This window comes from Meleagris gallopavo, chromosome 1 (genome assembly GCF_000146605.3).
Source record: "Meleagris gallopavo isolate NT-WF06-2002-E0010 breed Aviagen turkey brand Nicholas breeding stock chromosome 1, Turkey_5.1, whole genome shotgun sequence".
Classification (NCBI taxonomy): Eukaryota; Metazoa; Chordata; class Aves; order Galliformes; family Phasianidae; genus Meleagris; species Meleagris gallopavo.
This window is the reverse complement of record NC_015011.2, coordinates 128378569-128396812: the sequence shown is the minus strand read 5'-3', so window position 1 is coordinate 128396812 and position 18244 is coordinate 128378569. Positions and strand designations below refer to the sequence as shown.

The 18244-nt window shown below is 38.3% G+C and overlaps 1 protein-coding gene across 2 annotated transcripts in view; it reads right to left on the bottom strand.

Annotated features, from left to right (window-relative positions):
- Positions 1-18244, bottom strand: part of GABRB3 (gamma-aminobutyric acid type A receptor beta3 subunit) — a 114314-nt gene that overhangs the window by 25214 nt on the left and 70856 nt on the right. The window contains exons 1-3 of one of the 2 annotated variants that reach the window (XM_019622892.2): positions 13550-13761; positions 6264-6484; positions 880-962 (exon numbers count right to left, since the gene is read on the bottom strand). In XM_019622892.2, coding sequence (XP_019478437.1) covers positions 880-962; positions 6264-6469 — 289 coding nt within the window. In that variant the 5' untranslated portion in view covers positions 6470-6484; positions 13550-13761. Of the gene's footprint in view, positions 1-879; positions 963-6263; positions 6485-13549; positions 13762-18244 lie in introns of those variants that run through there. The other variant, XM_010727547.2, reaches the window with a different exon arrangement.

Genomic DNA, 18244 nt, shown 5'->3' with positions numbered 1-18244 from the left:
TCTTTCTATCATTCTTATATAATTCACTCTAAGATTAATGGCCCCTATAAGACAAAACACCACCCATTACTACTTCCAGGGATTGCAGGCTGCAATCTGCAAAATCACAGATCAGTCTGATTTAAGATATCATACACATCTAGACTGATAACAAGTGCATTTTACATCGGTAATCACCAGAAAAAAATGTGGATTATTCTATAAATACAGACAAACACAGCTGGGGCAGATATTTTCCAATCACACTGAAGGGTGTGAGTCATACTGTTTCCATTAGCTTCTGCAGTGGAGGACCCCAGCTGAATATAGAGCATGTACTAGCACAGTCTCCAGCCAGTAGCAGAAATGGAGTAGGAACCCTTGAAGCAGAAGCATACATCTGAATATTGCAGTTCTAGGACATGACTAGGTGGAAAAGTGAGTCTGGTTCTGTGTGGAACAGACCTACAAACCATAAATGGGGCTGATTTAAGAGCGCAAGGGGTCCTGCAGCAAGACCATCCACACATAAAAAAAAGCACGCTGAAAGAAAACAATATCACAGTGATCTCCTTCTTTAAAATGAATCTGATTAAAATATGAATGTTCATTCTCTTGTGTTTACAATAAGCATCCGGTCAGTGGCTCTGCTAACTCAGACTGGAACAACTGCTGCATTCTGTTCTAGACCTGTTCTCCTAGGATGGATCCTTCCGTAGAATGTATGAATCTTTATGTTTAAAAGGTCAAATAAATGAACAAAATGAACAAAAAATATGAATTACTTGATTCATATCGCAGTTATAGACACCAGTTCTATACAAATGTTCTATATTTGTATAAATGGAAAACTACCCCACATCTGTGCCAAGTTTTACATGCATCTTCTTATATACGTACAGCTTTCTATTTCGAGAGTACAGTTTTGTTCATCTAGCGGGTATCTTCTCAAGTCCATCATACAAGCTGCAGTGGTTGTGATTCTGAAATACAAACACCAAATAGAGTTGCTATACAGCTTGCAATCCTTTTTTTTTTTAAATTGCTTTTTTTTTTCTTTTCTTCTCACATTCTCACAGTGAGGACTCTCTTTGAAGAATAGCTTTACCATAATTAAAAATCTGGTCCACGCTTTTACAATGAGCAGCAGCTTACAACAACAGCAGATACATTGACCTCAACAGAAATACTGAGACTCATGTGACCGGTCCCTTTGGGGCACAATGAATCTATCTGCATATGCAAATATTTCAAAAACCTTTGCTGAGATTAAAGAATATGACTCTAAATCAGAAAATATGAGGCGATAAAAGTTTGCTAAAAATGTCAAAATTATAAGAGCTGTGTGAATAACCCATTTACTGGTTCTGTTGCAGCTGGAGAAAAAAAGCCTGAAATGTTGAAAAAACATCGCAAGTCTAGCAAAACGCTTTGGTTTAAAGTTCAGTTTATTTCTCCAGTTTTCAAAAGTAAATTAAAAGAGATTTTGCAATGAAATGTTATATTGAATTTTCAGTTTTCCCCCAACTCAGACTACATTTTTGCTTTTTTCTTTCCAGTGCTGGCAATATAGCACACTAATGATGAATTTTTAAACCATTTCACTACTGATGAATCTGCATTTTTAATCCAACTCTCCTATATCAAGAATGTCAGCAACACACACACACGCACGACTGAAACAACTTATTAAGAGATTCACACAACATTTGGTCTTTCTTTTCTAATTAATGGATTTACATAATTTGACTAACTTTTAGAAAGATACAACTATGTGCACTGACTTGTGATTGACCCCCAGTGTATTTCAGAATATTGCTGAGTCATAGTTGTCATCATAAATTTATGGATTATATCTTATCAATCTCTTTTTAGTGCCTTTATATAAATTTCATATTATTTTCTGGGCCTCATTAGGTTCATTCTTTACTGATCCTTTTCTAATTTAAACAGAGCATGGACCTTGTAAACAGTTAATTCCTGAACAAATAACATTCTGCTGATAAAAAACTAATGACACAAGGGAAAATGCATTAAATGTTCCTCCAAAAGATAGGACACTCAGTGTTAAGTTTTGTCCATGTGTTTTCTCTGTTCAGAACTTTGTTTCATCCCTCAGGCTTCTGAAATGATAGCCATCTAGTTTGGTAAACTGGTTTGAAATTCATGGGCAACATTTACAGATGAGAGAAGTAGTTAGGTGTTTTTATTCAACTCCCATGCAATAAAAAGCCCCCACATCTGTTTTTACTATAAATGTCTCATCTAGTTCTCTGAGAAACAGAAGGAAAAAATGCTTATCCTTAGCAAATAGCTTATTTCAGGTAGATAACTTCACATAATATCCAAGGGAAGGGAGTTGCAATATCCCTACAACCATGTCACAGTACAGTAGAAGTCACACCTCTATGACTGTGGAAGATGATTTTGTAAGAAAGCATTCTAGTTTCTTTGTATGGGGAGAGACAGTTGTATGGGCAGAAAGGCAATGGGTAGGTCAAGCAACAAAAAAAAGCTCAAGGATATATTTTCATTTGTGTTCCTACCAGCAGACAGTGAGACAGGCACAGGGCAGGATTATGCCTCTGCCACTGCTGTGCATGCTATGTGCCCTCAGACTGCCCTTATATTAAGTCCCATAAGCTTTCAGGTATCAGGTATTGTATTACAGGATGACTTCAGGTCAACCCACCTCCAGCTGTCTGCTGGGAGATGCCCTGGTTCTACACAAGAATCTGCACACTCCCTCTCAAGCATCTTTTTACACTATAGCAATATGTAAGATTTTAATTTCATAAATAACCAGTAAGAAACATACAAACAAAAAGATACAGTTAGATATAGAAAGGAATAGGTTCAGCACATTTACTCAAAGTAACTTGAGTGCTTAGAGGTCCCTGCTGAATGAACTTTCAAGCAACCAAATTTAACTTGCACGAATGCTCAACAAAAGCAAATGCTAATTGCTCAAACTTGTGCATGCTACCAAGAAGAAAAGGTTTATTATTTATGGGATGAGATGCTTCCTTACACAGCAGTACAACAAGATTTCAAGAAGTCATCATCACAGCAGTGACAGGGAAACAATTAAAAGCCAGATAAAGATAAAGCTGAACACAGATGCACATATATTTTGTTTGGAAGCAATAAACACAATATATTTTTAATTGTTAAAATTCTCCATTCTGATTATCTGTCCTCTGGATATAGCTTCTCTTATCTTCCCTGTTACTTTATTATAGAATCATCATAGAATCATAGAATGGTCTGGGTTGAAAAGGACCACAACGATCATCTAGTTTCAACCCCCCTGCTATGTGCAGGGTCGCCAGCCACATCCAGCCTGGCCTTGAATACCTCCAGGGATGGGGCCTCCACAGCCTCCTTGAGCACCCTCTTCCACCCTCTGAATGAAAATCTTCCTCCTAATATCCAACCTAAATCTCCCCTGTCTCAGTTTAAAACCATTCCCCCTTGTCCTATCATTATCCACCCTCGTAAGCAGCCATTCCCTCTCCTGTTTATACACTCCCTTCAAGTATGGAAAGGTCACAGTGAGGTCTCCCCAGTCTTCTATTCTCTAAGCTAAATAAGCCCAGTTCCCTCAATCTTTCTTCATAGCAGAGGTACTCCAGCCCTCTGATCATCTTAGTGTTCCTGCACTGATCACCTTTAATATACTGGTAGATTGTACAGAGACACCATCTCTGATGTTCTAGGAGGTGCTGCATAAACAACTAACAGAAGAATGCTCTCTGTACCCCACAAGTTTACCATATAAATCAGTCTAAGTGATACAAATACATTTTATTTGACTGGATCATGGTCCTGACAGATAACTTGATCCTCTCTTTATCTTAATTCAGAAATATACTCATCACAAACAAACAAACAAACAAACAACAACAACAAAACAATAAACAAAGTCCAGGCACAACATCTGACCAATCACAACTAACTTTTCCATCTTGTGAACATCTATCATGTTTTATGATAACTACGTGATGCCTTCCATATAAAATAAATACATTCCTGCACTCCATTTATTTATTAACGTTGTACTGCCTGAGAAAGTCTAGATATGGCAAGTGTACACGCAGTGGAAAAGACTGCTTGTAATTGTCAGTCTATAATGCCTTTGTTTCTGTTTTGATCTATTGTGGAAAAAGCCATTGTAAGTCCTATGTTTGTCTATTGTTCTGAGGAAGATGGGAAAAAATTTGTATGATGCTCAAAGAAATTCCGCATAAACAAGTTACGCTCCAAAAGGCTACAGTCCCATTCCCTCATCTTCATAGACTTTTGCAGCAGTAGCAAACTGTTTTTTTCTGAAGTAGATATAAAACTTGGATAACTGAAGGTCAAGCATTTCAAAAGTATGATAAATTCCATGTTATTCAGAAGAGAATGCAGAACCTTTGTGGCCTAAGGACCACTTCTGCTACATTTCTTTTGAGGAACTGCTTTGCTCAATGGATATTCTACAATTGGCTGCAACCCTCCAAAATTTCCTATTTCCTCTATTATTTTCAGTGACCCCATATTTTGTGGCACATAAAACTCCAGGTTCTGGTCTCAGCCCACAGGATGAATCACTGTCTTATGACTGCGCCTTCAGACCAAGGCTACCAGAATGCTCTCAAGCCACAATGCAAGAAGAAAAGCTAGTGGTAGAGCGACATAAAACTGAGCTCTTTGGATTAGGAGAGCTAAGCATTAGATATTTTCTTCCATCTGATCAAAGGGTTCTTTATTTTGCCAAGATTTAATTTCAGACAGTAATTCTTCATTAAGTAAATCAGCTGCTTCACACTCAGCAAAATCTGACCACAAATGCTGCGTGTTGTTTGAGAGTTTGTAAAGAAATGTTGCCACACGAGACACCGTTGAAATCCCTGTCAAGCAAGTACAATCAAGTCAAGTGTTTGGATATTTGCATTGTGCAGAACTGAAAGGTAGCCTATTTGAATATAGTTTAACAGAAAATCCTTACCTGGATGACTCCAAATATTTTTAGAGTGTGGCAGAGATACTTTTATACATTATTATGACCATAAGGATTCTAAACTCCATTATTTTTTATTACTTTGCTTTTGGGGATGATTCTCGAGATGCAGTAATAAAAACAATAATATCTTGCATCTTTTTTTGATATTTAACTACCTGTGAAAAGAATCCTATGCTTGCAGTGTTCAATATTGCATATAAAGTACACAAAATGAAAAGCTCATTTCGCTTAAGTTAATTTTAAAGACATTTTCTGAACATACTAAGCTTATTTGAAACTTCTTACTAGGTTGAGACTGTTTTTATTTTGTCTTGTTCTAATTTTGTCTATAGATGCATGGGCTATAATATAAAAGGAGTTAGAGTTGATTGACCAAGACCCAAGTCAGATAAAGGGTTCATCCACTGATTAAAAAAAAAAACAAAAAACAAAAAAACAACAAAACAGGTAAAATGCTGATACTGTAAATCTAATCCATCTGCAGCACATTTCAAATGTCATTCATTTTTATATTTTGTCCCACAATTAAAAATGCAAGAAACTTTCTATGATGGAAACAAAGTTTACATTGCAAAAGACTTGTTTTGCTGGTATTGTGCAAATCACCAGAGCATATAGAATTGATCTGTCCAAAGAAAGCAATTTTTTTTTATACCACTGAGTGTTCCATCTAGTTTTTTGTTTAATTATGTACATTTATTAAGACAGGGATTTTCTGGGCTCTTATTCATAAAAGTTATGATAGAAAACAGAGAAAACACAGACCAATCCTAAAACAATTAGAACACAGGATAATGTAAAGATGCTTTGTTGCTCTGGTTTGAAATATAAAACACTGTAGTGGTGATCCCTGTTTGAAAAAAGTTGCTGAAGGTACACAGAGGCATGGTTTTAACAGTGACTGAATCCATTTAACCAGAACTGTTTGTAGCTTTCTTCTTCTCTGTAGAGAACATATGCACACGCATCCAAACCTACTGCCTCTATTTTGAGCAAAATATTCAGGTTTACAATTAATATTTGCCTTTCTGCTTCATGTAGCCACTGGGCTTTCTAGATATGGCAGCTCTACATAAACAGATAAAACCTGACTGAGGATGCTTCTGGCAAAATTAAGAAACATTGACTGTGTCATTTATTTTCTATGGGCATCTTTCAGAGTTGCAGGGAAGGTTACATAATATGCTGCACACTGTTTGTAATAACCTTGTACCAGGAAACAAATATCAACAATACGTAACAATGGCTGTGAAATCTTCATCACGAAAGTACAGACCTGAGGCCATAAAGCACCGTTCCATCTGGATGAAGGCGAATCATTCGGTTCTTCACAGTAACACCGTGCACAAATGATTTCTTGTCATTTAAGAAGTAGGTGTCAGGCACCCAGAGTTGATCTGCCACTCGATTATCAAGCGTCAGGTTGAGAGGTATGCCAGCATATGCCAGTCTCTTATCTCTCCAGTACTGTTGAAAATACATAGTCAAAGTGTAGTCCTGGTAAGAAGAAACAGAAGTACAACAAATAGTCAATAATTCATGGCATAACTAGAAGAAAAAGTATTTTTCTGTCACTTACTTACTTCACTACTGCTTTATTTTTTTATATATATAAAAAAAGCTTAATCAAAATATTAAATATTCCTATCAGCTATTAAATGATTCAAATAATTCAAGTATTCTGGTCTAAGAAAGATTTCCAAAACCTTAAGAAATGCAGCTCTTACTGTTACCTTTTGTCTTTTTCCTCCTTTTCTTTCATGCAGTCCCAAAAATTACCTAAAAATGATGATTCTGTGAAATGATAAACAATGTAACAGAAAAATACTGTAGTTTTCCCCATTTTCAAAATCGATAGATGAACTGAAAAACACTAGAAGTATTTGAAAACAATATTCAAAATCATACTCTAAAAACTGGTTGCCAAGATGTTGCTTATGTATGTGCTTTTGTGAGAGACTGCATCTGGCAGTCTCACCAATAGCTGACATCTAATACATACTAATATAAGTGTTTGGTTTTCATAGCTTTGCCAGTAGAGCTCTATGGGGTCAGGTATAAGCTGTGATAGCTAAGCTAACTTAATATCCAAAACATGGATATAGAAACCTAAAAGATTCAGCCTGGAAATATCAGGGTTTTTTTTTTCCAGAATATGCTAACTTGCTTAGGTCATGTCATGATAGCGCTCTAGAAGTCTTAGACAATATGCCTCACTCATGCTACTATCAAAATGTATAAAGATGCAAGGGAACGCTTCCAAGTTCAGTGTCAGCAAAGATGAAAATCACATGAAACAGCCAGATTTCCTGTTTGAAATGAAAAATCTTTGTTTTCTTTCCCACATAGTTTTCAAGATGTGGGAGAACATTTTCATTTTTACATAGCCTTGTTTAAGCAAGAAATAAAAGAAATACACAACTAAACATAATACATTGTATATGGAAATGAATGTTTAAAATCAAAGAAAACACTGCTCTTAAGTCTAATAATATTGCTGTACTTAAGGATAGAAATGGGACAGTTAGTACAGGTCATTAAAACTCTGGTTTTCAAATTAGAGAAGTGCTTTAAATGAAAAAAACTCTTCCCAAAACACTGAGAAATTTATGCCATCTCCAAACACATTTAAATATTTAGCAGCAGGTGTGCAAACCACAGGATACCTGCATTTGCATCTGGTTCTACAAGCTGGTGATACAAAAGCCCTCAGGCTTGCTGCTTGTTTGGGAAAAGGCTGCTTGGAGTTTTTAAGTACAACTGTTGGGAACAGACCATTCCTGTAATGGGTCTCATGTGGAGACAACCCAACTTTAGGCAATGATCCGACTCTGTTTCTCTCAGCCCCTAAAGCCTCTTCTTGAAAGCAAATGAAACTCTAGCACACCTTTCGCTCTCAGAGACTTTGCACTGTTTATTCAGTGATTCATTCTCTCTAATGTAGCTGCTATAGCTTTAAGAAATCAATTTTAATTGCTTAGCAAATAAATAATTATAGTTATCAAGGGCAAGCTGTTTCTATTTTAACAAACCTCTGAAAAGAAAGGATCAGCAATGGGAGAAAGCAGCCCACATGGAACTACGTGAATGGGAGCTCATCCTTTAAAACCCAGATCTGAGATGACTGCCCAGGAGTACGTGTGGCAGTTCTTGTTGGAGGCTCTCTGCAGTGGGACTCACTGTCAGTGCCCATCAACCAAGCAGCACTCGCTGAGCCTGCCCTGCTCCATTAGGAGGAGCTCAGTTCCATGCAACCAGCTTGTTGATGCTGATGTACTGGAATGGGCATCCTCCACCAGTTTCATTTGGGCTTAATTAAAGCTTGCTTCTAGTAACATTTTGAATTTGCTGTGTGTTTGAGTTTCGTAACGTTTGCAGTCTGATATCAAGAAAGCTGTAGACATAAAGCTCACTACGTATAAATGTACAAAATGCAAGACAGAAATAAAAAATAAGGAGTCCCCATACGTTATTGAAAGGAGAGAACCTAGATGGCACTAAAATGTAACAGAAGCAGTACATTTGTACACAGGAGAGTTTTAGGCTAAGTTCCTTTTTCCTTTGAAAAAAAAAACACCAGCAACAACAACAACAAAAACCAATACATGCTAAAAGCCTTCGAATGGATCAATTAACTAAGTAAAATATGTGCAATAATATAAGCAATGATATTCCCTCATTTTATTTATTTAACCAAAGTTTACTGTGTCAGGGAACAACAGAGAAAGGAATTCATGAATCGAATAAGAGCCATGCTTGTTCACCATCACTCTTGTTCTGATAGCATATAGCTACAAAAGCAGCAAACATATTAGAACAGCGCTGACACTATCTGGTTGCACAAGCAACTATAAAGTGAGCAGGCTGGCCCAGTTCTCTAGGGCATCTCTACCAAAGGTACTACTGGAATCTAAGCGTATTAAAACCTACAAGGATATCATTCTTTGACTAGCCAATTTACAAGGTTCTGTACCCACAAAGGAAATTTTTTCCTTTTTCCTGCACTCCAGATGAAAATGATGAAATGGTTTGAACATGAACTGGAAAAAAAATGCAGGTGACATTTTTCAGGTAAAATGAGAAAATGGATTTTTACTCTAGGTAAGTAGCCTAAAAATTTTATCTAGGATCACCTTCCTTCAGGGATGCTTATGATGACTACCCCTGAGATAGAGGTCAAGAAGGTAGATGTCTAAAGCCAGAAGAGATGAATCCCACCACAGCTTCTGTCAAAGATTATACAGACTTTCCAGCTTTAGGAAATTTTAACTACTGCACAGGGCAGCAGTCAATTTCCTCAACTGAAAAGACCTTCATAAATCATTTTTTTTTCCTACAATACCATAACACGTTCAAGGTCCACCTTTCTCCCTCTCCAGTTCTTCATACTAATAGATAAGTCAGGTCAAGAATGATAAAAACAGCAACAACAAAATAACATTCAAAGCCCTGACAGAAGAATGAACACGATGTTTCTGAAGTACATGAAAGATTTTATTTTGGATACTGGCAAGAAATTCTTTACCAATAGGGCAGCGAGGCCCTGGCACAGCTGCCCAGAGAAGCTGTGGTGCCCCATCCCTGAAGGTGCTCAAGACTAGGCTGGATGGGGCCCTAGGCAGCCTGAGCTGGTGGGGACAGCCCTGCCCACGGCAGGGGTTGGGGCTGGGTGGGCTTTAAAGTCTCTTCCTGCTCAAACCATTCTGTGATTCTATGAAATGTCTTCAAAATGGATAAAGCTTGACTGCACAGGCAACAAGAGATTTATTTTACGTATTCAAAGACCACGGATCGTCCTACTGCAGTCATGTCACCAATGTAAGGAAATACAGATACATTGTTGTTTTTTCAACAGTTTCCCTTGGGAAAATCAAAAGAAAAAACTCAAATAGGAGATAATACTTGGAAAAAAAATTCAGATAGAATGGTAAAGAGGCATCCAGTGTAATATAAATAGATCATAATATAACTATATTTCATAAGCATTATCTATGATTTCCAAATATCTTAAGCAAGAATTATATACTCACAAATGTTATAAAAGTTAACTATGTTCCAAATAAATGTTTAAGTCTTCCCTGATTCCTTTCAATCTAACATTATATTTGTAAGATTGAACATAACTTGTACAAAGTACAACTATGACTTAACTCACTTCAGACAGGCAGAAACATTGTACTCCAGAACAGCACCTTACTGCACTAGCCACTAATTAACCACTAATACTAATACAATGCAATATTAAAAACAAACCTGTCTGTGTACCATCACAGTGTTGCCTATCTTTATCTTCTCTGTCCTCCACTCAATAAATAGGAAAGAAAAAATTTAAGTGTAGTTTTTTCGTCAAAATAAAATTAAAAGCATTTTAACAGAAATTGGGATCTAAAAATTGATGATCATTGTTTACAGTTTTCTATGTATTGAGAATGTAAAAGTTATCTATTAGCTGTAAAAATGTTTTTTTTTTTTCCAAAATGACTGCTCAATAGAACACTATAATTAATAATTATGATGGAATACTATAAATATGTCAGTTAATCAAAATAAATTATTCATTCAAAATAAATGTATTGAGAATTACTAGAAACATAAAAAGGAGTTATCCAAAGGGTTATTCAATTTCTTGAGAATACAGTCCTACATAAACTTGATAAAGCAAATTCCTGTCTTAGATTTGCATTTGCATATAAATTCACATCGTTGTTCTCTTGACCAATAGACACTGTAATTATTAACATAAGCTAATAGACAATTTTTTTTTTTGGCCGATCTAAGTAAATACTCATTCAGTGGATAAAAAGATGTAAGAAAATCCATGCCTTAGTTTCCATGTAAGTAAAAAATACCTTCCTTTACGTTCCAAAAGTTAGATATGGCCAGTGCTGTATAAGGAGCTATTTTAGAAGTACTGATGATTGAGTTACTTTCTTTCCAATAAATCCAAGTGAATTGCAAAGCCAAACTCATGAATCCTATGCATGACAACACAGCTGTAAATCTGTTCCCCTACTACACACAGAAAAGACCTGAGAAATAGTTCATGCACACATTAATTCAGTTACAGTTAAACATGAATAATAAAGACATTCAGAATGGCTAGCCTTAAGAAGTCAGAACTTACCAGCAATACTATTCAAGTGTCTGAGCTCATTACTTAAACTTTTTTTCTGAGAATTCAAAATGTTCTAAAAGGTTCAAAAATATTCACGCTATAGAAAAAACATTATCCATTATATTTTAGCCACTGACAATTTGATTAAGTTCTTTACTATGAGAGTGGAGAGGTGCTGGAAAAGGCTGCCCAGAGAGGTTGTGGATGCCCCATCCCTAGAGGTGTTCAAGGCCAGATTGGATGGGGCCCTGGGCAGCCTGGTCTAGTATTAAATGGGGAGGTTGGTGGCCCTGCGTGTGGCAGGGGGGTTGGAGATTCATGATCCTTGAGGTCCCTTCGAATCCTGGTCATTCTGTGATTCTGTGATTTTCCCAATACAAACTGTATGTTACTTTGTCAGTTGTCAGTGAATGCCTACTGCTTTGCAAAGCCTTTTACAAGAGAACTTTCTGGTCAGAACCTTGCATGAGACTGGTGTTAGTAGTTCACAGAATCACAGAATTGTAGGGGTTGGAATGGACCTCTAGAGATCATCGAGACCAACCCCCCTGCCAAAGCAGGTTCCCTACACCAGGTCGCACAGGTAGGCGTCCAGGCGAGACTTGAATATCTCCAGAGAAGGAGACTCCACAACCTCCCTGGGCAGCCTGTTCCAGTGCTCCGTCACCCTCACCATGAAGAAGTTCTTACGCACATTCGTGCAAAACTTCCTGTGCTGCAGCTTATGTCCGTTTCCCCTCGTCCTGTCTCCATGTACCACTGAAAAGAGACTGGCCTCACCACTATGGCCGCCACACCTCAGATATTTATAAACCTGGATCAGGTCCCCTCTCAGTCTTCTTTTCTCAAGGCTAAACAGACCCAGTTCACTTAGCCTTTCTTCACAGGGGAGATGCTCCAGGCCCTTCACCATCTTTGTGGCCCTCCGCTGGACTCTTTCCAAGAGATCTCTGTCTTTTTTGTACTGGGGAGCCCAGAACTGGACACAGTACTCCAGATGAGGCCTTACCAGGGCAGAGTAGAGGGGGAGGATCACCTCCCTCGACCTGCTGGACACGCTCTTCTTAATGCACCCCAGAATGCATTGGCCTTTTTGGCCACGAGGGCACACTGCTGGCTCATGGCCAACCTGTCATCCACCAGGACGTCCAGGTCCCTCTCTGCAGAGCTCCTCTCCAGCAGCTCATCCCCCAGCCTGTAATGGTGCATGCAATTCTTCCTCCCTAGGTGTAAGACCCTACACTTGCTTTTGTTGAACCTCATCCGGTTTCTTACTGCCCAGCTCTCCAGCCTGTCCAGGTCTCGCTGAATGGCAGCACAACCTTCAGGCGTGTCAGCCAATCCTCCCAACTTCGTATCATCAGCAAACTTGCTGAGGGTGCCCACTATCCCCTCACCAAGATCATTGATGAAGATGTTGAACAAGACCGGACCCAGCACAGATCCCTGGGGGACACTACTGGTTACAGGTCTCCAGCCAGACTCTGCACCACCGACGACAACCCTCTGCGCTCTGCCTATCAGCCAGTTCTCAACCCACCTCACAGTCCACTCGTCTATCCCACACTTCCTCAGCTTTGTTATAAGGATGTCGTGGGAGACAGTATCAAATGCCTTTCTAAAAATCAAGGTAGACTACATCTACTGCTCTTCCCCCATCCACCCAGCATGGGGCAACAAAGTTCACGCACACTCGAGTGCAGGAGATGGACACATGCACACAGACACATGTACACATACCCTCTGTTGCCAAAACATCTCCTAAAATTTTGTAGTCTCCCTGTTACATTAAAGATTCATCTCACCTATGAGATCCTGATTCAGACTTCTGTCCAGCACCACTTGGAAACTCTACAATAATGGCAGGTTGAAAACATGGCACATTTTCTCTACCATGTGGATAAAATATTCTTCTATTTACAAAGTACAGTGTTAAGGTATCTCAGTTACACTAATTTCACTTTGATCCACATTAATCATATCCATGTTATCTTCATAGCCTTTATACCAAGTGACCATTATTTTTTCTGACTTCTACTGAAGCACAGGGAGTTATAGATAGGTAAAGGAAATACTTAGCCTTGAAGAGCCCATTTGATGCTTCAAAAATGTAGTTTGCCAAATAAATAAATGATAGCCCACATCACTCTTATCCTCTCCCAGCCTTTGGCACAAGAGTTCCCATTCCAATGAACCAGTTCCCCCACCGAGCATCTCTTGGCGCTCTGAGGAGGTTGCCATACCAACCAGCACTGGGCTTTCTGAACACATGGTCGACATAGCAACCAGCCCCAGCAGCATTCTTCCCAGCTTTCTGGGGAGCAGTGGTGGTCACTATCAGAGAGGAGAAAAGGAGAAACTTCTGGGCAGGAAGAAAGGGAGTAATCTGGCAGTGTTCACCTATGGCTGACTCACAGCATGTTCCTGCTGCAGCCATGAGAGCTTACCCTTCAAAAGCTGGACACTGGCTTCTTCCTTTGGGTGTGCCTCTGCACATAGTAAGTTTATGGGGATGCCATCCTAGTCTTGGAGAGTTCTTTTATCCAGACATCAGAGCACACTAGCTGCCATGAGAACAAGCACTTGGCTAAAACTTTGGCAGGCAAATACAGAGACAGAAATAAAGCTTCTGCAAATATTTCAGTCCTAGGACATAAGTCAGGACGAGAAGACAGTCTAGGCTATCTAATTCTTCACAGGTAGGGGGAAGAGTACTTAGAATAGTCTTTCTCTGATTCAGAGGATTGTAGGTCTCGACACCAGAGACTTTAAAAAAAAAAATTTACACATTGGTGATACTACCAATACTAATACCCCTAATACCCATACTATACCCTTCCAGAGCTGCCCAAGATTGTGTGGAAAACTGCAATCAAAACCACCATCTGATGGAGCTCTCAAACAACAACAACAACAACAAAACACCAGAGAAAAAGAATAAGAATTTTTAAATGTTTATGTTATACACTCAAAAGATAACAACAAAAATAAAAATAATAAAAAAAAAATATATATATATATATACATTCTAAAAAAAACTCCACTTATCAGAAAGAAAAAAATAAAACTAGGCTGAGTGGAACACTGAACCTGTTTCATGCAGAGCCAATTTATTTATTTTAGAGCTGACAGGACCTCAAGAAAACAGGTACATTTAATTGCACTAATTGAAATCCTGCTAACAACCTACAGGGAGGAAAAAAAATCAACCTCTATCAGCTGTCAGCTGGTTCCCACAATTGAAGCAGCTGACCTTACAAAGATAGGAACTGACAGGTAATGGAGTGTTCCTCCTACACAGTCACGGGATGTGCCGCCACTGAGTTACAGAACTGAGCTAGTACCCTAAAATCTTAAAGCTATGGGATTTCTTGCCAGCTATAAGATAGGAGCAGAGATTAGAAATTTGGGATCTATTCAGTACTCCTTTCAGAGAATGTCACACTTCTATGTTATTCTTTCCAGAAATACATTGCATTATAGCCCTCTTTGACATTACCTGAAATATCAGTAAAAATCTGAAGGAAAAGTGAAATAAAGAAAGCTCTACACATTGACAATACTTGTCATATTTCTTCACTACTTTCTGTTATATATCTAATCCCTTTAGTGTCTGTAAGGTGTCCCAGGACAGCAGTGATGGAATTACCAACTACCTCCATAGCTGTACATACACAATGGCATTTATGGTCACAATATTCAAAACACGTAACTCTGTGCCATTCTTATTTGCTATCACTGAACATGAAAACCATCTAAAACCATCTTCAGTGAAAGCCATATTTCAGACTGAAAATTCTGCAGTCTTTTTTCCACTATGGACTTGTCAAAAGACCTTTTTAAAGAAACTTCAAAACTCGCGTAATATTTTTTTAATCACCCAAGAGTTAAGAAATAAAACAACACTATATTTAGGAATCGAGGGCTAAGGAAAACATGCACTTGAATGAAAACTGAAATACATGTCTGTTCTCATCCACACTTTTTGTTTAAAAAAAGGAATATTTACTCCGAAACATCTTAAATTTTCTCACCTCCAAATCTATTTATTTTCTGACTTGGGAACCAGCCAGTCTCACTGGTGCTAAAGCATCAAGGCTGATGCCCAAATTTCTACTTGCTGTCTGTGACTATCTGAGCCACCAAATATTCTTAAAGGAAATCCTGTTCAAGAAAGGCAGTATGAACAAAATGCCATTTGAGAAAGTGAGTGAGAACCTACTAGCCATCAAATGATTTTACAATGCATAACTTGAAACATTCTCTAGTACATATCAGTACTGCAGCACATGCTATGTGGCTGTGGTGGGCTCAGTGGGTACACACAGACCTCACTGTCCCCAGCCTGCCCAGACCCCCAGTGTTAACCCAGGGCCACCAGCCTCTACCCCAGTCCTGCCTGGCCATGGACTCCATCAGGGACCAGCCATGGGTTCACGTCCCATCCTGACCTTGGCCTGACCCTGTCTCCAGGGGCTGCTCAGTGCTGAAGCTGCCCTGCTGCATTCAACTATCTGCTCCTGCTCATGGGGGCTGTGGGACAGGTCTTGGCTGCCAGGGCAGACAAGGGGTGCTCAGTCTCTGTCCATTCTGTCAGACCAATTACTTACATTCCAGCTTCCCTGATTTCATTACTTCCCTCTATCAGTAATGTTAAGTCCAATTTCACATTTTGCAGTGATAAAATTGGGATGCATAAGAAGTCAAAAGGAAAATGATGCTTTTTCTAAAATCTCATTACTGCAGGTAGGGTAAACAGATCATGTGACAGCTGTACTCTTAAAACTTGTTAAAAAAATGCAAAATAAATTAGTTAAAAAAAGACAAATGCTGCATCCAAAAAGAAATACTGCAAGCATACGTGATATTCAACCCCCACACAAACTTCTTGCTGTACAGATGCTTGTGAAAGAATTGGAAAAGGAAGTGTACCCTGCCAGTGCCCTTAAAAAAATTAAGCTGAGAGATTTTAAAGGAAAATGGCTTGCTGAGGGGATGTTTCTCCTCCTGCATGTGATCTGAACACTCTGCAAAGAGCTGCTAATAGCTTTTGTAATTAGGGAAGCAAGATGTATCATTGCAAAAATAAGTAAGGAGGGTTTCAAGCTATGCTGTTGCCCAAGTTCTGAAGCCACAAACAGAACAGTCTAAGCGATCAGCATGAAACGCATATTTAACAACTGATCTTCCAAATTTCCAGTTTTAATACCATGGCTTTTTAAAGCAGAATTCTCTGATGACAGCTGACGCTCCCAGGGGTTTGTACCTACTTTGAACACTTAGAGCAAAACTGATCCTGCTGTGGTTTGTATGTTGGTTACTTTCCTCTTCATCTATCTACAGTAAACATATTTTCCACAAGGCTATTTTCTAACACCAGCACATATGTGCAATACAGGATATCTGCACAAAGGAACATTTGTGAATGCATTCTGCAGTGTTCACTTCAAGTGATCAAATGCAGAAAGCACTAGATGTGTACTGCAACTTTTCTCTTAACATAGTACCAACTGGAAGGGCAGAAGTAGATATTCATATTTCCCCGGAATCTTTGTGGAAATATTGAGAACTTTGTACTTGGTCTATATATTTCACTTACACAAAGTTTTTCTCTCACTAGACAGTTAATCTTCTGTTTGTTAACACTTTTCCTTCAGAAAAATTACTTGCATACACTTGAGCTAAGTGGATGTGCTGATTTCAGTGACACTCCTCAAATGCAAAATAAGTCAAGTTATCGAACACCTGGATTCTTCCTACCACAGGTACAGCCTGTTCAGTTACCTACCTAATTCATACACCATTGTCAGATACCTCAGACACAGCAAAGCACATTTAGGAGGCAAGAAATAATGTTCCCCATTAGGTCCTTGGGTGACCAAAAGAAGTACTAGTAGGGTACATAATATGATGTTGCTTTCAGCCTGAGATTAGTATTCTGCAGAGCACTTCTGTTAGAATAATCAGATAGCTTCCTCAAATACGACAATTATATTCCTGATCATCTATCTCTGCTCTTGTTTCAGCTTTTTCATGCTGGCAGTAGAATCAGTCTCTCAGACATCAGTGTGAGGATGAAAGGTTTAGACACAACTTTTGGAACAGACTAAGTCTGTATAGCTAAACAAAGTTCAGATAAAGCTGCTGGGACTATAAAATTGGAAGTCAAGAGAAGGGGGCTAAATTAAAATGCACAAAAAATCTAGCTTTGAGTGATGAATCATAAAGGGCTGAAATGATAAAATATTTATGTCCTTGAGATAGAAAGGAGATAGTAAAACTCATATAGGACAAAAGTTGAGCTCATCTTAAACTCAAAAACACTATTTAAATATAGCATAGAAAAATAAGCAACCAGCAGCTACTGAAATGCTACATTAAAATGATGGAACTAGGATAACTGGTTGGAAGTGAGAATATTGATGTAATATGAATATCAGAGATTTAATAGAAGCAAGCAGTTGATGAGAACACAACACAAAACAAACTAAATAGGCAAGAAAAAGAAAGATATATTGATAAAGAAAACTTTGCATAGATGATTTGTATGGATTAAAACTCCAGGCCTACAAAAGTAATAGAAATAAATTGCTGCTGCCTAATCAAGATGACAACGGTGTCAGTGAGGTGCCAAGAGAGATCTAAGAGGCAGTGAAAAAACAAATTAGTAATTAAAAACTTCTGTCACCCTCACATAGACTGGATAAATGTCAGGCTGGAGTGTGATACAAGGCTAAATGATACCACTGATGACTGATTAGTTGAAGAGTTTTTGGTGAAACTTGAAACAAAACGACTTGTTTGTGAGCAATGCATAAGTAACATGTCAAAAAGCTGCTAGAGACTACTTATACCATAACCCTCATGGAATTAGGAAATAATCTTTTAAAACCAAGAAAAGTCTAAAGTTTTGTGAAAATAATATTTAATTTCAAAAAGTAAATCGTATAAAAATTAAGAAACTTGTTTCCAAATTGAAGAAAAGGCTGTTTACAGTCGTCATAACATGGGCCTCTGTATATAAAAAAATTACTTTTGAGTAAAAAACAAAGAATGATTGAAATTTCACAGCATAGTTGAGATTCACTGGAACAGGCTGCCCAGGGAGGTTGTGGAGTCTCCTTCTCTGGAGATATTCAAGT